Below are 21486 nucleotides of genomic sequence, written 5' to 3' on the forward strand. Positions count from 1 at the left end.
TTAAGCTATGACTCCGCCTCTGTTTTTTTCCTCCTCCAACAGAGCCCTTTGTGTGTGTTAACAGTCAGGGAAAGGGGTCTCAGTCTGCACAGCCGGCGAAACACTGTATTGCCCCCAAACATTTGTATTATGTTCACAGCCTAGTTCTGATTTGAGTACTTATGGGAAGAGTTCCTGAACCCTAACCGCGGCTGGAGGACCGACTATCGCCGGGACTCTTTCTGCAGGCGTGGCCTCTCTTGCTCGGCCTTCGATTGGCCCTCCTGATCCCGCAGGACTCGCGACGCGGGCTTGCTTAGCGCGGTTGATGCGTGTGTTGAGTGGCTGCTTCTGCCTTTCTCTCTCTCCACTTTTTTTTTTTAGCCATAGCTATGGTTACCACGTCTCTCCCCGCCTCCCTCCACCTGCCAAGAAGGCGACTGGCCATTGGCTGCCTGTCACCAAGTAAGCCAGTCATTGGTCGCTGGTGAGGACAGGGCGCTCCCCCTACCCCAGTCTCCCGGGTCTCTTGAGGAACCCAGCAAGGAGGCTCCGCTAGTGCCGCCGGGCCAGGGGCTGCCGGGACCCGGCTGCCGCAATCGTTAGCGGGTCATGTCGGCCGCCCAGGGCTGGGACAGGAACCGCCGGCGGGGAGGAGGCGCCGCAGGCAGTGGCGGCGGCGGCGGAGGTAGCGGGGCCGGCGGGGGCAGCGGGGGCAGCGGGGGTCGGGGGACTGGCCAGCTCAACAGATTCGTGCAACTCTCCGGGCGGCCGCACCTGCCAGGTGAGTCGTGGGACAGGGTCCTGCCAGCTTGCGGGCGCGAAGGGAAGGCGACTGCTACCTTTTCTTTTCTCCCTGGCTTTCTTTTCCTTGGGAGGAGCAAAGGCAGGCCCCACGCATAGCAGAGGAACTGGGGCTTAGAGAAAAGGAAAGGTGTCTTTGAGGTCAGGGACGGAGCAGGAACACAACGAAAAGAAGCATTTTTGCTTTGTTGAAAGCTCTGTGCTGAGAGTTGTGTTTTCTTTTCAAAGGAGAGGCCGATGTTTCATTGACATTCCCAAATGTTTCGGTGACTCTGTTCCCAGTCTCATCCTCTTCCGCAGTTTGATCCTGTAAAAGGAGGGTATTGGCGCCTAGCTGTGGGACATTATTTTTTAAAGGGTGCTAAGTTGAGAGAAGAGGGAGGAACATTCCAAAGAGTGTTTTTGTAAAAACCACCTCGAGTGTTTAAGAGTGAGGCATTCTGAGACTAGAAAGGAGGAGGAAAGGCGCGGGGAGGTGGGTAGAGGGTGTTGGGATGTGGATGGGGAACAGAACCAAGAGAATTAGGAAAAACTAGTTAAATTATTAATATTTTGCAATGTCCAGAGACAGAATCGATAACGTGGTCTAGATTTTAAGGGGAGAAAAATGAAGATCAAGAATATACTTGGTGACAAAATTATGATAAAAGCAGCTGATTGAGAATTGGAAAAATGTATCCAATGTGATTATTTTACGTTTTGGCCTACAATTTCCTATCCTGGAGTTCAGATGCTTTAAAAAACAAATCAAATCGATGTGTGTGTGCAGAGAATTTTAAAGAGGTACATTTGTAAGTGAAGTGTAGTAGAGGGAAGGTAGGGAAGTAAATATTGCACAGAATGTCAAATATTATATTGGGCAAGCGTATTTTTTTTTACCTTGAAGAGAACGATCAGGAATGATGTGTTAATCATTCACCATATTGTTTGTGAATAATGTTGATTTTATCAGTGATATATTTGCTTAGCCGGTGAGTTTTGAGAACATGATGGTTTTTGAATTCATTTTAGTACCATGCCTGTGGTTCTAAGTAGTCAAAAATTATTTGATTAATTTGGAGACAACAAAGGGAATTTTGCACGTTCAATGAGACAGTTGCTTGCTGGTGATGAGGCTATTGATGTGTGTTAGAAATGCACATTAACCATTTATATGTGCCATTAAAATTCACATTGAAGCAGTTGTAAATAGTCAAATATATAATATACTAGGAGTTGAGTTTGAGGTGGTAGTATCAGACTGGGTATTTTAGAACTGCTATATATGTGATCTTTAACATGAAAAAGAAAAAAGGAGAAATCCTTTTACCTACCTCAAAGTAACAGCAAACACTTCTATTTTTGTGTATTGACAGATTAGAAGATAAATCTCTTACCAAAGACTTTTACCGGTTTTCCCTCTACCACTGCGATCTTTAGGTCTTTGATCTCAGATTAATTATACCATGGACTTCATATAGGCATTCCCAGGCTCCAAGAACCTAGTTGGTGCACTTCCTCACTGCCACCACCAGATGGCAGTGGAAGCCATGCTTTCTGATGTGGGGCTTAGGTGTGGAGCTATTTCTGCGTTTCCTTAGCACACAAGGCCACGAACAGCCATTTGTCCAGAGGGAAAGATAAAACGTGAAAAATTTAAACTGTGAGAATTCATGCAATGGGATGATCAGCCTCTTCTCTCTTTCTTTTCCTTTTGATTGGTGCATCATTCTTCCTTCCCCAAGTAGGCAGCTTCTGTCATTTCTTTACTATCAGAATTGGGAACATCTGCCATCTCAATATATTTCAAATTCTTTTACACCAATTAATTATTTTCCCCAACATTGCATTTTGACCGTCCCCTCCCCCCACACTCATCGAAAGGTTGTGTATTGAGGTGTTTAAGAAGATTTTAGGTGCTGGTGAGGCATAGAAATATCTACGCCTGTTTTATGGCTGACCCTGGAGGTTAAAAAAGGATTCTTTTTTTTAAGTTTTTGTAGCTAACTTTCTCTCTCCATTGACATCTAATCCCATTTTCCACTTTTTGTCCGGCTCTACCAAGACTGCCAGATACTAAGCACCCAGAACCCTTTCTTGCTTTTTGCACGCAGACCCTCCATCTAGTCCCTGATGAAACAAAACACAACACTCTGGTCTTCCTGGAGTGTTCTTGCGCTCTCCTTCAGTGGTGGCATCTTTATGCACGCAGTTACGCAACCTGAAACTTGGGCATCCTCCTGAAATTTGCTTCTCCCTTGTATTTCAGGTATAATTAGTCACCAAGTTCCATCTATTTTATTTCTGCTCTATAACTCCAGCTCATGCTGCCATCATCCCTCACTTAGGTCTCCTGCAGTTTTCTAAGCAGTCTTCCTGCTTCTCCTCTTGCCCTGCAATACATATAGCACACTCACCTTTGCAAGCGCAAATCTGTTCTCATCTCTGCTTACAGCCCTTCACTAGCTTTTCATTGCTTTTAGCGTAAGGCAGAAATCCTTAACATGACCTAAAAGGCACTGCATTGTGTAACTCTTGAGTTAATTTTACGTCATACGGTCTTGCTCTTAGATCGTTTTCTGCTACCTTAGACATATCATGCTCTTTCTGCCACGAGGCCATTTCACATGCTATCCCATCATCCAAGAACTGTCTAACTCCACTTCTGTTTTTTGGCTTTTAGGGTTTTTTGTTTTTGTTTTTTAGCTTCTCTTCCATTAGAACTTAACTCAATCACACTGTGTTTTCAGGGATGCCTTCTTTGACCTTCTGATTTATTCTCTTCTCTCTATACACACTTATAGTGCCGTGTGGTTCTCCTTGGGCATACTTATCATTTATGGGTGATTCCTTGATTTGCATGATTTGACACTCTTCGTATATGCACACACACTAATTGTGTATATACGTCTGTACATATGTACATGTACTTAAATTCTAGATGGATGCATTGGCATTATATGTAAGCAATTAGTTTCTTGTGAATTTGATTGATTAGTGTGGTTCAATCCTCTACAGCCCCATTGACTCTGGACAAATGGATAAAATCAAGTTCTTACACTTAAAAGTAGACCACACTCTGCATTCATGGTGACAGCACAAATGATAATTTTGTGAAACCTTGTTTGAGCAGCTTCTTGCCTTTTTGCTGTCTCCTAAAATGCAGTCGTGAGTTTGTGTTTGTCCCATAGGCCAAGACATTCATAGCTTGTTGGTCCTGGATTTCTAATTCATAATCTCTATACACATGGTAAAGAAAGAACAGGGAACATTTTTGTAGAATAGGTATGCAGAGGTAGAGCTCAGGGGCACCCAGATCATGGAGATAATAGAGTGCAAGTTACTATTGTGATTTCACGGTGTCAGTTTGATTAAATGTATTACCTGCGATGACAGTTAGACATTGCTGCTAATGAAAGAACTGAAAAACTGACAAAGAGAAGGAAATATGTAACAACTGGTAAAGCTGGGCAAAAACAGTACTGATAACTTAAAAATGTGAAATGTGATATATGTTGCTGATATAAAATCCAAATGGTACAAAAGAGCATATGATAAAAGGCAAATTTTCCTTCTACCTTTGACCCCAGCTAATTGGCTTCTTTCCCTAGAAGCAAGCAATGATAAATTTTGAGTGCACGTGCGTGTGTGTGTGTGTGTGTGTGTGTGTGCACATGCACGTGGAAAGAAATGGTAGCATTTCTTTGTTTGGATGGGCATTTAAAATGTTTACAGTCTTGCTAATATAAATGATGATATGATGAATATCTGTCTATATATTTTTGCACATGAGTGAGTCTGTCTTTAGAATAAATTCCTAGAAGTGCAATTGCTGGGTCAAAGGATATGTACTATTTAGATTTTCATAGATATTGTGAAATTGCCTTCCATAAAGATTGTACCAGTTTTGTTTTCACTGTTGGTGTTGGAGTGCTTGCATCCCAGACCCTTGATAATAGAGTGGGTTATCAAACTTTCTAAAATTGCCTATTTAATAGGTGTATTTTTCTTCATCTTTTCAATAGGTATGAGAACCATATTTGTTAACTTTATTTATAACATCTGCTTATAGGTTTTATTCATCTGGTTATATTTTTTGTTCATTTTCTATCAGGATGTTTAATATTGTTTATAGGAACTCTGTGTTTTAAGGAAATTAGTTGTCTTTGCTGTGTGTTGAAGGTATTTTTCATAGCTCATCATTTGGCTTTTGACCTTGTTTATGGTACAGTTTTTCAGCAGAAATTAAAATTATTTTGTAGTTGTAATTATCATTCTTTTTTGGATTTTAGATTTTGTATCATAAGAAAGGCCTTTCCTATTTAACTATTATTTCTGATTAAAATGAAAATTCTTGTTTTTTCTAGGTACTTTTATAATTTTACTTTAAGTTAAATGTACTTATCTATATAAAATATAAATTATGTAAAGTGTTAAGGTAAGAATCCGACTTTTTTCTAGGTGGCTACAAGTTATTGCAGTATTAAAATACTGTCTATAGGTGTACTTGATTCCTACATATAATTTGAGGTTCTTACTGGGCTTTTATCCTGTTTCATTGATCAGTTCACCTATTTATACCTTAATGACCCCATTCTTTGATTATAGTCTGCTCTTACTCTACTTGCCAGGGTTTTCCTGGATAGTCTTGCTTGTATAGCTCCTCTCCCCCATGCTGTTGATATTTTTATTGATAGAACATTATAGATTGATTTAGAGATATTTGATGTCTTTTTGCGGTTCATTCTTCTGTTCCAAGAGCAGGGAATATATTCATTTCTTGTTCAAGTCTTCTTTTGCATCTCTCAATAACATTTAAACATTTTTTCATAAAGACCTTTCACATTTCTTATGTTTAGCCCTTGGTATTTTATCTTTTTTGTTGCTATTGTAAATGGAGTTTATAGTTTCATTATATCTTTTATCTTGTTTGAATGTGGGAATGCTGTTAATTTCTGATGTTAATTTTGTATCTAGCCACTTTTAGAATTCTAATACTAGCTAGTTTCCCAGTTGTCTTTTTAGAGTTGTGGGGTTAAATAATCCTATCATTACCAAATAAAGATAATTTTATCTGCTTCTTTCCAGTTTTTGTACTTCTTTCTTTCTTTTGTCACATTATTTTGGCAAGTACTTTCCAAAAAATATGAAACAGTAAGACGGTGGATCTTTGTCTTATTCCTAAGTTCATTGGGTGTTTTTGGTGCTTTCCTGTTGGAATGTGAGCTGACTTCAGATTGAAGTGTACGTATTTAATCATGTTAAAGTAGTCCACTATTACCATTTTATTAAGATTTTTTAATACAGAAGTAAATTTCATCTAAAGCCTTCATCTATAGCTTCTTTGAAAATTACATAATTCTTATCCTTTGATCTACTTTTGTGGTGAATTGTACTACTGGACCATCCTTGCATTCCTGAATCAATTCACTTTGTCACAATGTATTACTATTTTAAATGTGCTGTTGGGTTCTGTTTGCTAAACTTTATTTAGAAATTTTGTATCACTCCTCATAAGCTAAATTGCTCCGTAGTTTTTGGTTTATCTTTGTTGGATTATGCCACTTTCATAAAAGTTATTTCAAAGTTTTGGTTTTTTGTGCTTTTAAATTTGTGTTCTTTCTATCTCTGGCTAAATGGCATTGAAGTTAAAGGTTTGATTCAATTGCCTGTGAAATCTTTGGACCTTGAGTATTTGAGGGGAAGAAAAACTATTTGACAAATAATGTCTACTTTTATGATAATTTGGCTGCTTACAATATACATCTTTTAGGGGAAGCTTTGATAATTTTATTATCCTAGAAAATAACCCATTTCATCTAAGTTTTTAAAATTATTTTGTGTGATGTTGAACAGATACTCTTTTATGATTAAAAAAAATTTTCCTGTGTTTTTTTCTTGGTTCTTGGATTTTAGAACCAGCTCTTGGATTTATTTAAGTTAGTTCTACTATTTTCTTATTTATTACTTTTGTCTTTCATTGCTTTAAATCCTTCCTTTAGCTTTTCTTAGGTTTTATTTTGTGGTTGTATTTCTGTCTTTTTATGTTGGATGCTTAATGCTCTTTTCATTCTAAGTGTTTAAATCATAAGAATGCCTCTAAATACTGCTTTAGTTGTGTTCTGTAGGTTATAGGCTTCCTGTTGTAGTTATTTTCTAAATATCTTGCAATTCCATCAATTCCATTTTTACTTATTTTCTTTAGTACAAGAGTAGTTAATCCCTTTATTATTATTTTTTTTTTAGCCCCCAACTCCCTAGTTAATCCTTTTAAACTCTTTCTTAACATTTCCATTTCTGTTTTCAATAGCTTGAGATACACTTCACATGTCAAACAAACAATTCACCATTTAAATACCAGGGTTTTTAAATATAGCCAGATATGTGCAGTTATTATCACAGTTGATTTTAGAGCGTTTTCATCACCTCAAGAAGAAACCTCATATTTTTTAGCTGCACCTCCCTTATCCTCTTGCTTCCATTCCCCACCCCACCCCCACCCTAAGCAACCGCTACTCTACCTTTTGTCTCTATAGATTTCCCTACTGTAGACTGTCTCATATGAATGGAATCATATAATATGTGGTCTTTTGTGACTGCCTTTTTTTACTTTGCATAATTTTTTCAAAGTTCATCCATGTTAAAGTGGTGGATATCAGTACTCCATTCCTTTTTATGGATAAATAATATTCCATTGTATGGATAAACCACATTTTGTCTATCCATTTATCCACTCATGAGCATTTAGGCTATTTCTACTTTTTGGCTGTTAAGAATAAGACTGCTATATTGTGTAGAGATGTCTGAGTGAACATATGTTTTCATTCTCCTGGGTATATACCTAGGAGTGAAATTGTTAGGTCGTATAGTAGCTCTGTGCTCTATGTTTAATATTTTGATTAACTGCCAAACTTTTCCAAAGTGGCTGGAATTTTACATTCCTACTAGTAGCGTATGAGGGTTCCAATTGCGTCCACATGCTCTCATCAACACTTGTTGTTATCTGACTTTTTATTTGTATTTATTTATTTTTATTTTTTTAAGTGTATTTATTTATTTTGAGAGAGAAAGAGTGAGGAGAGGTGGAGAGAGAGGGAGACAGAATCCCAAGTAGGCTCTGCACTATCAGCACAGAGCCTGATATGGGGCTCGAACCCAACTGCGAGATCATGACCTAAGGCAAAATCAAGAGCTGGACGCTTAACCGACTCACCCACCCAGGCGCCCCCCACCAAATTTTTAAAAATTTATTTTTAGAGAGAAAGAAAGAGTGCACACATGTGAACAGGGGAGTGGGGCAAAGGGAGAGAGGGAGAATCCAAAGCAAGCTTCACACTCATCATGGAGCCCGACAGGGGCTTGATCCCATGACTCTGAGATCACGACCTGAGCCTAAATCAAGAGTTGATGCTCAACTCACAGAGCTACCCAGGTGGCCCCTGCCTTTTCACTTTTTTAATTGTGTTATTTGAAGTGCAAAAGCTTTAAATTTTGGTGAAGTCCAAAAATAAATAAATAAATTTTAATGAAGTCCAGTTTATCATATCTAAAACTCTTGCCAAATCCAGGGTCATGAAAACTTATCCCTATGTTTTTTCTAAGAGTTTTATATAGCTTCACTTTTACATTTATGTTTGATTCTTTTTGCATAAGTTTTCATGTTTGGTGTAGGGTAGAGATTGTCTCAGTTGGCTGCCCTGTTGTCCCAGCACCATTTGTTGGAAAGACTGCTCTTTGCCCATGGAATAGCCTTGGCATTTCTGTCAAAAATCAGTTGACCGTAAACATTCAGGTTTATTTCTGGACACTTGATTCTATTCTATTGATCTATATGTCTGTCCATGTGCTGTTACCTCACTGCCTCCCATGCTTTTGCTCTGTAGCAAGTTTTGAAATCAGAAAGTATGAGTCCTCTTACTTTATTCTTTTCCAAGATTGTTTTGACTATTCTAGGTACCTTGCAATTCCATATAAATTTGAGAATCAGCTTGTCAGTTTATATGAACTCAACTGAGATTCTTATAGAGATTTGTGTTGAATCTGCATATCAGTTTGAGGAGTATTACCATATTAATAACATTAAGTCTTCCAATCTCGAACATGGGATGTTTTTAATTTATTTAGATCTTCTTTAATTCTTTCAACAATGTTTTATGGTTTTCAGAGTTCACTTATATCTTGCTTGCCTTTCTCAGTCCTCTTGTCCGTGTCCTTTACTATGTTTTCAGCAGTGTTTGTACTCCTTTGTGTTATATTCAATGAAGATTTCATTTCTGTGTCGGTTTTATTTTTTCCTTCCATTTCTTTCCTGCTTTCAACCTGCTTATGTTTCATCTCTTCTATGGTCTATCTTCTTTGAGTTAGAATCTCTTAAATTTTTTCTGCCTTTGAAACATCATTAATTTTGGTTCAGTATGGTTTATTGCCTTCCACTTCTTACCACCACAATTATAAAAGGAATAGAAGCTCATTAGTAAAATTTGGTAAGTATTGAGTGAGAACTTGAAAATCATCCATTGTAATTCTGCTTAAAAACCACTATATCAACATTTTGATATTTGCTTTCCTTTTAGTTATCAGTGAATTGTTTTTTCTTTAATACTATGTAAGTAATTACATATCACTAGCAGCAACGTGGATTCTGTTAAAACTGTTGTGTATTTAGGGGCGCCTTGGTGGTCCCGTTGGTTGAGTGTCCAACTCTTGGTTTCGACTCAGGTCATGATCTCGCAATTCACAAGGTCAAGCCCTGTGCTGGGCTCTGTGCTGACAGCATGGAGCCTGCTTAGAATTCTCTCTTTCCCTCTCTCTGTGCCCCTCCCCTGCATGTATGCACTCTCTCTCAAAATAAATAAATAAACTTTAAAAAAACAACAACAAAAAAATAACCCAAAAGCTGTCGTATGTTTAAATATTTTACTCATAAACACTCATTTATATTTTCTATTATTAGGAAGAATTTGTTTCTCAATTTATTATATGAATAACTTTTAGGTTTTCTTCTAGCTGATGTCCTATTTTATTTCTTTTCTTTTTTTAAAAAAATTTTTAGTGCTTATTTTTTGAGAGAGAGAGACAGAGACAGAGAAAACACATGAACAGGGGAGGGGTAGAGAGAGAGGGAGAGAAAGAATCTGAAACACGCTCCAGGCTCCGAGTTGTCAGCACAGAGCCCGATGCAGGGCTCGAACTCACAAACTGCGAGATCGTGACCTGAGCCAAAGTCAGATGCTTAACTGACTGAGCCACCAGGCACCCCATGTCCTGTTTTATTTCTCTCAGTTACAGCCAAGCTTTCAAAAAGAATAGACTCTGTTATTTATTTTAATTTCTTTTTTTTCTCTTCAATCTGTTGCAGTCTTGCTTCTGCCTCCTTCATTCCACTCAAGTGCTCTTGTTAAGGTAATAACTTCCTAATTGTTCAACCCATTGGATACCTCTTAGTCTTCATCCTACCCAACTTCTCTAGATTTTTATTTTGACTACCTCCTGTACTAGAGCCTAGGAATCCATAATTAGACAAAGTCTCTATTCCTGAAAAGCTCTTAGTTATCCTTTTAGCTCTTGAACTTCTCATTAGTTTTCCTTTATCTGCCCCTTAATATTAGTATCCAAGAATATATCTGTCTGTTTATTTGTTTTCCCTTCCTACTCTTGTATTCTCCCTGGGTGATGTTATTAATTTCCTGACAATGCCTAAATCTGTCTCCAACCCAGACCTACTTTCCTGTTGGACTGTTTGCCTGTGGCTACCAGACATTACCACCCAAGTTACTGAAGAGTACCTTAAATTCAGTGTCTAAAAATAATTTCATCATCTTCCTGCCAAACCTGTTCTTTCTTCTTTGCTCCTTATCCTAACTAGTTTCATGGCTAATTCATCCATTTAGTGACCCAAGCCAGAAACCTGGGAATCACGGTAGATTCCTTCCTTTTGCTCACCTCTTACCCAATTGGTCACAGTCTTCTCATTTTCTCCTCCTTACCCTAACTCTTCAGTTTGTCCCTTTCTATCTCTCTAACCTCACCACTGATGTCTTTGATTTTATATTTCAGCTGTATAGAAGTATTTGTAGTTAGTTGCCTTACATTCTTGGCAAAAGGTAGGTTGGAGAGAGAGATTTTAAAAAATGTGTAATTTACTGTAATACTACAGTACATTTTATTTCTTCTTTCTAGAGTGCCATTCTCCTAATTGTCTTCTAAGACCCATTCAAGTGTACTTTATACAACTTTTTAAAATTCTCTCTTTTTTTTAAATCTCTTTTTTAATACAAATAGGTTGTTTGTAATGAGTAGGTACTATGTGTCTGGCCCTGTTCAAGGTGTTTTATACCATTAACTTATTTAATCCTCATAACCTTGTGAGGAAAATAACTTTTGCATCTTCTTCTCTGATGAGGAACTGAGGCTTAGAGAGAAGCTACATAACTTGCCCAAAGGTATATAGCTAATAAATGTCAGAGTTCAGATTCAGACCAGTCTGTTGGACTTCAAAGCCCATGCTGTTGTGCCCCTTCTTTGTGTCACCACCTTCCTTTGTATATATATACAAAGTGTGTATCACAGTACTGATGTATACTGAATTGCAATTCTCAACTTACCTGCTTGCTAACTATGGGTTCCTTAAAGGCAAAAGGAATGTCTTACTCTTTACCGTATTCTGCAGAGATTAGAACACTGTCCAGCTCATTACTATGCTTTTAGTAAATGTTTATTGAATGAGTTGGTCATTGTCAATGTCTGCAGGTATTGATGCGAGAGAGTTATTTTACATTACATGGTCTAAAATAGATTTTCTTTACTGAGGCATTTAGCACATACAAGAGTTGTATGGCTTTTCTAAATATTCTTTTTTTCCGAGTACACTTTTATGTTGAACGTTATCATAAATAGTTGTACCACGCTTCCATCTGTACCTTGATTCTGTCCCCTCCTGCCTTTCCAGAAAATGTACATTATGTCCTGTGTCGTCAACCTTTTTCTCTCCGTCAAATCATTCCTATAGCGTTATAGCTTTAAGTTTTATGTCTTCTAATCTCTCCTTTTCCTTTTTTGTTTTTAAGTTTATTTATTTATTTAGAGAGAAACAGAGAGTGTGAGCAGGAGAGGGGCAGAGAGAGAGAGGGGGAGAGAGAATCTCAAGCAGGCTCTGTGCTGTGAGCCCAGAGCCCAATGTGGGTCTCGAACCCACGAGCTGTGAGGTGATGACTTGAGCCAAAATCAAGAGTCAGACACTTAACCCACAGAGCCACTCAGGTGCCCCTCTCCTTCTCCTTTGATGGCCAAGTTTGTGAAAGCATTGACTAGAGTTGCTGTCTTAATCGCCATACCTCCCCATCACGTCTTTGAAGTAGGTCTCGTTAAAGTCACAGAATGACTAATGTGTTATCAAATCAAACGAATGTTTTTCAATCTCCATTTTATCTGATCTCTCTTCATTTTAAAACATCCTTTTCCGTCAGCTTTCTAGGTGTCGGATCTGCTCTTCTTATTATGAGTCTGGCCTCTCATACCCAGTCTTAATTTTGTCAACTCTTCCTTTTCGACCAGGCCTTAATGTGAGTTCTCAAGTCATGATCCTATGCCTCCACCCTTTTTTTTTTTTTCCAAACTTAATTTTAAGTATTCTCTTCCAAATCCATGGTTTTCAATTTCTATCCATATGCCAATAAGTAAGGCCACTTTCTAACCTCTGCCCAAATCTCTCTTGAGGGCCGTATACTTACTGTCTTCACGTCTTCACTTACCTGCCTTATATCCTTCAAGTTCTGCCTGTCTGAAACTGAATTTGTGACCTTTCCTTATTCTAAAGGTGAAGGGAAGCTATTGGGCAGTTTTAAGCAAGGGATTGATAAGATGTGATTTACATTTTTTTAATGTTTTTTATTTAAATTCCAGTTAACATACAGTATAATATTAGTTTCAGGTATACAATATAGTGATTCAACGCTACCATATAATACCTGATGCTCATTACAAGTGTGCTCCTTAAACCTCATCACCTATTTAACCCATCCCCCCACCTACCTCCATTCTGGTAACCATCGGGTTGTTCTCTATAGTTAAGAATCTGTTCTTGGTTTGTCTCTCCCTCTCTTTTTTCCCCTTTGCTCATTTGTTTTGTTTCTTAAATGCCACATATGAGTGAAATCATATGGTATTTGTCTTTCTCTGACTGGCTTAACAGTCCAAGTGTCTGTTGACTGATGAATGGATAAAGATGTGGTATGTATATGTGTACACACACACACACACACACACACACACACACACACACACACTGGAATATTACTCAGTCATAAAAAAGAATGAAATTTTGCCATTGGAAATGACGTGGAGCTAGAGAATAGTATGCTAAGCGAAATAAGTCAGTCAGCAATTTACATCTAAAAAAATTTTTTTAAGTTTATTTTTCAGAGATGGAGATAGAACATGAGCAGGGGAGGGACAGAGAGAGGGGGAGACACAGAATGCGAAGCAGGCTCCAGACTCTGAGCTGTCAGCACAGAGCCCGACACGGGGCTCAAACTCACGAACTGTGAGATCGTGACCTTCAGCCGAAGTTGGAGGCTCAACTGACTGAGCCACCCAGGTGCCCCAGCAATTTATATTTTTTAAAACTCCCTCTAGCTGCTGGATGGAGAATGGAGTGTGGGAATTGGCTAAAGTGAAGCATAAAAGCCATGTAGAAGACTTGTAGTTGTCTCCTCAAAGGATTATGGTGGCTTGGACTAGGGTATAGTGGTATAGGTGGTGAGAAGTGATTGAATATGAGATGTATTTTGAAAGTAGCATTTTTTTAAAGTTTATTAATTTTGTGAGAGAGACCACACGTGTGTGTGTGTGTGTGTGTGTGTGTGTGTGTGTGTGTAAGCAGGGGAAGGGTAGAGGAGGGAGAGAAAGAATCCTAAGCAGGCTCCGTGCTTTCAGTGCAGAGCCCGACTCAGGGCTTGATCTCACGAACCATGAAATCATGACCCGAGCCAAAATCAAGAGTCGGATGCTTAACCTACCGAGTCACCAGGTGCCCCTTGAAAATAGCATTAACGGGATTTACTGTGAGGTATGAAGAGAGGAATCATATGTTTCTGTCTTGAGCAACTGGATGGATGATGGTGTCATTAAATGAGATGGAACAGACGGGAAGGAGCAGGATTGTGGGGGTAAGTCAAGAATTTTGTTTTGGCTATGTTAAGCATGTGATGCCTATATGACCTCCACGTGGAGAATATGGGGTAGGCAATTTTCATATATAAATCAAACTTAAGGGAGAGGTAGAGGGTCAATATATAAATTTTGGAATTATTAGCATATAGATGGTATTTTAAAGCTGCTGGGCTGGATGAGATCACCAAGGAAGAGTAAATAGAAATAAGGACAGAGGACTAACTTGAAGGTGGGAAGGAAAGGAGAAGCAAGCAAAGAAGGTCCGTAAAATAAGAGGAAAACTGGGACTACTTGATTTCACACAAGCCAAGAGAAGAAAGCCTTTCAAGAAGGAGGGAGAGGTCATCTCGTTCAAGGCTCTAAAATGATGGACTCTAATACTACGGTGCTCTAGTTACCATTGTCGGTGTGGTAGGCTTTGGTGGGCTGGCCTACGGACCTATGAACTGTTTATAACACAGTTCATATCACAAACCGAGATATAAATTTAGAATTTTGAAGCACAGCCTAATTTTTAATAGCCTCTATACTTTTTAAGGTTCACTTTGTTTTTCCTTCCTGAACTATTTTTAAGACCTTTTTCAAAGCAGTTTCTTAGTGGTTTTGAACCCTAAGATCACTAGACCAGATTACCAGTTGTCTATACTGAGCAAACTTGTAGAATGAATAAAAGTTATGCTCAGGCTAAAATATGTAAATATGATTTCCTGTTGTTGGACTCATCCTAGCCTATCCCCTAATATCTTTTCATAACTTTTTTAACTAAAAAGCACTACATAAATATGGTAAAATCAAATAGTATACAAAGGAGACAAAATTTCCCTTCTGCCCTAGATCCCTAGTTCTCTAGACTGTCTCCAGGGGAATCATCTGTTAAGAGTTTCTGGTGTACCTTTCCAGAAATAGAATTTGCATATGTATGCATATAGATACATTGTATCTTCATTTTTAAGCAATTAGAGTACAATATAAAGTATTCTTTATGAACCTATCCTTTTTTTTAACTAAAAAAATATTTTGGGGGTAGTTCTATATTACTATTTAGATTTTGATTGATCTGATTGATCTGAGTCTTCTTCGTGGCTGAAAGTATTGTGTTATATGGATGTACAGTAATTTACCATTCATGCAATAGATACTTATTTAAACTGTTCCTCATCTACAATTTGAAAATATTGCTGGGGCGCCTGGACGGCTTGGTTGGTTGAGTGACTTTGGCTCAGATTGTGATTTCACGGTTCATGAGTTCAAGCCCTGCATCGGGCTCTGTGCTGACAGCTCGGAGCCTGGAGCCTGCTTTGGATTCTGTGTGTGTGTCTCTCTCTCTGCCCCTCCCCCACTCATGCTCTGTCTCTCAAAAATAAATATTAAAAAAAATTTAAAGAGAGAGAAAACATTCCTGCAATGGATAGTGATAAATATTACCAACTTACCCATATAATGTCTGTTTTTAAAGTTTTCTTCAAGTTATGGAACTAAAAACTCATGCTTCTATTTATCCCTTTATTTTATTCAACTTTCCCATCCATTTTGTCTGGGAGTGTTTAGGTTTAATCCTCATAATAATAACACTAGGAACTTTTATAAACATAACCCAGTGAGGAGTAGGTACTGTTATTGTTCCCTTTTCACAGAGAAGGAAGCTGAGACCCAGCATTTCTTGTCTAAGGCCATTAGCTAACTAGAGACAGACCCAGAATTTGGAACAATCAATGTGGTTCTAAAGTCCATGCTCTTAACTCTGTGCTGTATTCTCTGCTGCCTGTCCTTCCCACTTCTTTCTCTTACTAATGTAATTCAGGCCTTCACTGCCTTATAACTGGATTATACTAATTAATGTTTCTGTCATTTCCTGTCTTCTTCTCGTATTCTATTCTATATACTGAAACAGGATTAATCTTCCTAAAGCAAAACTATGGTTTTTAGGATGTGCTTCCCAGACCAAAATCCTTCAGTTGCTTCCTGCTACATTTAGAATCCAACCTGATATCATGTTCTTACTATATTTGCTATACGGTCAGTGAATTTACTTCAAGCTTTATCTAAGATAGCATTGATTTGTCTATAAGATTAGACAGTGAAATTAGGGGTGTCTGGTTGGCTCAGTCAGTTACGCATCTGACTCTTGATTCGGCTCACGTCATGAGATCGGGCTCTGCACTAGGCATGGAACCTGCTTAAGGTTCTCTCTTTCCCTCTCCCTCTACCCCTTCCCTGTTATTCTGGCTCACGTGTGCACGTTCTCCCTCACTTACCAAAAAAAAAAAAAGGAATAAATAGTCTTTGGTGTTGAATAGTGCTTTTTCTTTATTTCCCTTTTTACCCACAGTAGCTCCTACCATATGGTTTTATCAACAAACTCTCAACTCAGTTAATTTGAATCAGATGTGTAATTGATCAAAAACTGCTAACCACAAACATCTTGGTGTCACATAAAACAAATTCCTCAAAATACAAACATGCAAACCTCATGCAAGAACATGGAATTTCTTTTTCTTTTTTTTTAAGATAAAAAAAATTTTTTTTTAATGTTTATTTAGTTTTGAGAGAGACAGAGTGAGTGAGTCCAAGAGGGGGAGGTGCAGAGAGGGAGGGGGAGACACAGAATCTCAAAGCAGGCTCCAGGCTCTGAGCTGTCAGCACAGAGCCCCGCACAGGGTTCAAAACCACGAATGACCTGAGCTGAAGTTGGACGCTTCACCAAATGAGCCACCCACGTGCACCTTTTTTTTTTTTTTTAAAGATTTTATTTTTAAGTAATCTCTACAGCCATCATGGGGGGCTCGAACTTACAATCTCAAGATCAAGAGTTGCATGCTCTACCAACTGAGCCAGCCAGGCACCCCAGGATACGGAATTTCTAATGTGCGTTCCAAACTGGGTACTTTAGAAAGAGGTAACATATTTAGCATTAAATGCACATGCATATACTAAACCAAACATTGAGAAAACCATTTCGGAAGAAAAATAACTTTTTAAAGCTACATCAGATTTTTTTCTGCTCAGTTATAATTTTAAGTACAAAACTTCACTCTGCATTTATGGAAAAAGTACTGCAATGCAAATGTTCTTGTGAAATGTATCTTTTGAAATTTTTATTTTTAAGGAAGGAATAGCTATTATTTTATTTTTTAGAATAGCTCTTCTTTTTTAATATGATGCTTCATGCAAGTATCTTACTAGAAGTCATGTCTGCTTTAGCAGTATTCAATCTGACATTTTTTAGTTTTGCATTTAAGTTCTTATTGGCTTTCTGCTTGTTACATGACAGGATTGTCACCAATTTTTCAAAATAGCTTCATTTTAAATATTGAACTTTTAAAAACAGTTTTGTATAAGATAGCAAACATTTATTATTTGGTGACTGTTTTGTTGCTTTTTTTGCCAGGTTTGGTCCAAGACAACTTTTATTGCTTTTGGTCAAGTGTAGATATTTTCTTTGAAGACATTGCATTTGCCAACAGAAAATGGTGACTTGAGAGAAGGGAAAGTGAATTCATAAAGAACAGCCGTGTCTTAGGGTGCCTGGGTGGTTCAGTCGGTTAAGCGTTCAACTTCGGCTCCGGTCATGATCTTACGGTTTGTGAGTTCAAGCCTGCATCAGGCTGTGTGCTCTCAGCACAGAGCCTGCTTCAGATCCTCTTGTCCCCCTCTCTCTCTGCTCTCCCCTACTCTGTCTCTCGCTCTCTCAAAAATAACAAAAAATAATTGTGTCTTCACTTCAAAATTGATTACTTTTCTAATTTTAATCAAGGAACAGAATGAGTAGCAAAGTATTAAATGACATTTCTGGATACAATCATTTAATAGAATTTGTGAATTTCCTTCTACTTGATTTCTCAGTTTTACTTGCAGAAATAGGGAGTGTTCTGTGTCTCTGAAGAGCTAACTGCCTTTGGTGCCTCTTAAAGGAGGGAGTTTGCAAAATTTTAGTTCATCAGGCACTGTCAAAATGTATTGATTGAAAGATCTGTTTTTCCTATTCAGTCTCTTATATCTACACTCACTGAGTACATAGTGTTTCTATCTCTCCCTCAAGGATGTTTTTGGGGAGAAAGTTTATTCTCTGGATACTCATCAGAGTGCAGGAAATCCAGGAATATGAAAAGACCAAATCATGTAGTTTGACTCCTGAGTAGGTTATTACTATACATTTTTATTTCAGTATATTAGGATTCACATACATAGTTGTTAGTAAAGAAACTGGCTAAGTTATTTTCTAGGGTAGTAGGATGTATACCATACTCATTTTTTTAAACTATTTTTTTAAGTGTATATTTATTTTGAGAAAGACACAGTGTGAGTAGGGGGAGAGGTAGAGAGAGAGGGAGAGAGAGAGAGAATCCCAGCCAGCCTCCATGCTGCTAGTGCAGAGCCCGATGCAGTCCCCAAACTCACAGAGTCCAGAGGTCATGACCTGGGCTGAAACCAAGAATCAGATGCTTAACTGACTGAGCCACCCAGGTGGCCCTCTTTTTTTTTTTAAACAAAGTTTTGCTGGAGATACAAAAGGAGATAATATTAAATTAAGAAAAACAGACTCTTGGGGTTCCTGGGTGACTCAGTTGGTTGAACGTCCAACTCTTGGTATTGGCTCATGATCCCAGGGTTGTGGGATTGAGCCCCGCATTGGGCTCTGAGCTGAGCGTGGAACCTGCTTGGGATTCTCTCTCTCTCTCTCTCTCTCTCTCTCTCTCTCTCATCCCCTCCATCTCTAAAAAGAAAAATAAAAGAAAGAAGGAAAGCAGACTCTCTGGCTATGGTTTACATTTCAGGATGGTCACATTAACACAGATACTCCTAGAATACAAATGCAGGCAGTTTTATTTATATTGATTAATTAATTAATTAATTTATTTATTTATTTTTAATATGAAATTTGTTATCAAATTGGTTTCCATACAACATCCCAACAGGTGCCCTCCTCAATACCCATCACCCACCCACCCGTCCCTCCCACCCCCCATAAACCCTCAGTTTGTTCTCAGTTTTTAGAAGTCCCTTATGTTTTGGCTCCCTCCCTCTCTAACCATTTTTTTTTCCTTCTCCTCCCCCATGGTCTTCTGTTAAGTTTCTCAGGATCCTCATAGGGGTGAAAATATATGGAATCTGTCCTTCTCTGTATGACTTATTTCACTTAGCATAACACTCTCCAGATCCATCCACGTTGCTACAAAGGGCCATATTTCATTCTTTCTCATTGCCACATAGTATTCCATTGTGTATATAAACCACAGTTTCTTTATCCATTCATCAGTTGATGGACATTTAGGCTCTTGTTTATTTTTTTAAATCTTAAACACAGAAAATATAAGTAGTAAAAAAAAAAAGTTTTAAAATTAACTTTTTATCTTTTTCCTTTGTCCTCTCTTCTAAAACTCTTTAGAGCCATAAAATGTTAAAATTGAAAAAGACCTTAGAAATTAATTATCTTCCCCTAGCTTCTACACAACATGAGAATCCATTCCACAATAGTTCTAATCTTTTTATAAAATCTCTATTTTAATATTGTTGTTTTTTGTTTTTTTGTTTTTTTGTTTTTTTTATGTAAGCTCTATGCACAATGTGGGGCTTGAACTCATGACCCCAAGATCAAGAGTCACATGCTCTACTAACTGAGCCAGCCTGGTGTTCCTAAATCTCTATTTTAAAGATGTCTCCTTATTTTGACCTCTTAGACTAGTGGACTACCTATTACATTGTGGAGAAAGCTGTCAAATTATGTGTTGGCTCTAATTATTACAAAGACTTGCCTTAAGTGCAGCTACAAATTCTATGACTTTCTCCCAGTTGTATCTTCTTACAGGTTATAGAATGAATCTGTTCTTTCTTCCATTTAACCACCCTTTGGAAAACATTGATAACATTCTGGGTCTGAATTCTGTTTTACTTTTTAACCTGGGGGCCATCAGTTCATGAGTCTGTCTTCAGGGGATGGGTCTTCAGGGGATTATATCATATGTAAAATTGTATATGTGCATTTTTCTGGGAAGGGAGCCAGTAATTTTTATTAGCCTCAATAGAACCTGATTCCCCGCCAAAATTAATATGCCAGACCTACCGGGGTAGACCTGGTAATCTGCTTTTTGGTTTTGTTTTTATTTTTATTATTTTTAGTAAGTTTGCAATGAGCGGCTAGTCTAGCATCTCAGGAACTATCGCACTAGGTGATTTCTGAGATGCTTAGAGCATTTCCAACTCCATTGAGAATTGTAGAATTTTTAGAGCTTTAGAGACCATTTAGTTTATATATAGTTTATGGTATATTTATAGTTAATTCTTTCTATCAAAAGATTAAGCTGATCCAAAGGAGTAAGGTTTTTATTTAAAAATTTATTTGAAAACCTTGGCAGCCATTCATAAACATTAAGAATGTGGTAGCGCTATTTTAAATCAGGAGTGTTCCCAAGATTTTTTTTGTTAGACTTAATATTTTAATCTAACACAGGTTTATGAGTTACACTTTTTTATTAATTTTTAATCTGTAAAGATGTTAGCCTATTTTATTCTTACTATTCCGAAGGAAGGACAGTATAGCTTAGGATTCACTTAGGGGCACTAGTTTCAAATATTCCATGTACCTTTTAGAACAGTTTGAGCCTAGTACAACTCCTCCTGTGCCTACCTCCCTTTCCCAAAGACAAAACTCAACCAACGAGGCTTTTTTCTTTTCTCCAGTAAAGTAATACTTGAATAACTAATAATGTAAACCGAATGACAAAAAGCATCTTAAGATTTGAAGATGTCTTTCAGTGTGCTATGATTACTTCGCTTTTCTAGAAGTCTGTGCATGATAGGCCTACTTTTTGCAACAAATGTCAGAGGAGTAAAGTCAGAAGAGACAAGAGACTAATGTGAAAGAAAACAGAAAAATGCAGCACAGCAGGGGAAATGAACATGTTTTAATAAACAGCAATGACAAGCAACAGAGATGGCAAGAACCAGCAATTTTCATTCATTTACCATTTATCCCTCTCTTAGTGTCAAAAGTACCTGAGTTAGCTTATAAACAGAGATATATCTGAAAATAGAATGTTTTTTATAAGTAGGTAAATAAGTAAATGGTGTAGTTGAAGACAGATGATATATCATATCTGGTATCTGGGGGGTAGACAGCTGCTTTTGCCTCAATATTGTAACTCCCTAAAGATACATTTCCTGTGTATGTATTAGGGAAGGCGAGTAAGTAGTCAATAGCTGCTTACCCCTAGCTCGAAGGCCCTTGAACCAGAGTGCATGCTTCTTGTTTCCTAAAAGCCTAAGGGATGAGAAACACTACATTGTTTCATTCATTACGATGACTTACTATGGCTTTTATTTTAATAAGGGTGGCAATATGATGGTATATGGTGGGGGGGGGGTGCGGGTAACACCAGACTCTTGGGAGAGGAGAACAACTTCTTTGGAGGGGTTGGGAGAATGTACCTTTAGTTGAGAGTCCTTGCCTTAATGTTCTTTCATTTGTTCATTCGTTTGTTCAACAAGTATTTAGCAAATGCCTCTATTAGACACATTTCTTAGGTGCTGAATTGAATTGTGACTAAGAGCATTATC

At 37.9% G+C, this 21486-nt stretch overlaps 1 protein-coding gene across 4 annotated transcripts in view; it reads left to right on the forward strand.

The window, feature by feature from the left end:
* The first annotated feature begins 462 nt into the window (after nt 1–462).
* Nucleotides 463–21486, forward strand: part of KLHDC10 (kelch domain containing 10) — a 59446-nt gene continuing 38422 nt past the window's right edge. Inside the window, exon 1 of one of the 4 annotated variants that reach the window (XM_019452737.2) lies at nt 463–763. In XM_019452737.2, the coding sequence (XP_019308282.1) occupies nt 592–763 (172 nt within the window). In that variant the 5' untranslated portion in view covers nt 463–591. The remainder of the gene's footprint in view (nt 764–21486) is intronic. The other 3 variants (XM_019452739.2, XM_053898271.1, XM_053898272.1) reach the window with 3 other exon arrangements.

This window comes from Panthera pardus, unplaced genomic scaffold, assembly GCF_024362965.1.
Source record: "Panthera pardus isolate Hobbes unplaced genomic scaffold, ASM2436296v1 HiC_scaffold_8, whole genome shotgun sequence".
NCBI lineage: Eukaryota > Metazoa > Chordata > Mammalia > Carnivora > Felidae > Panthera > Panthera pardus.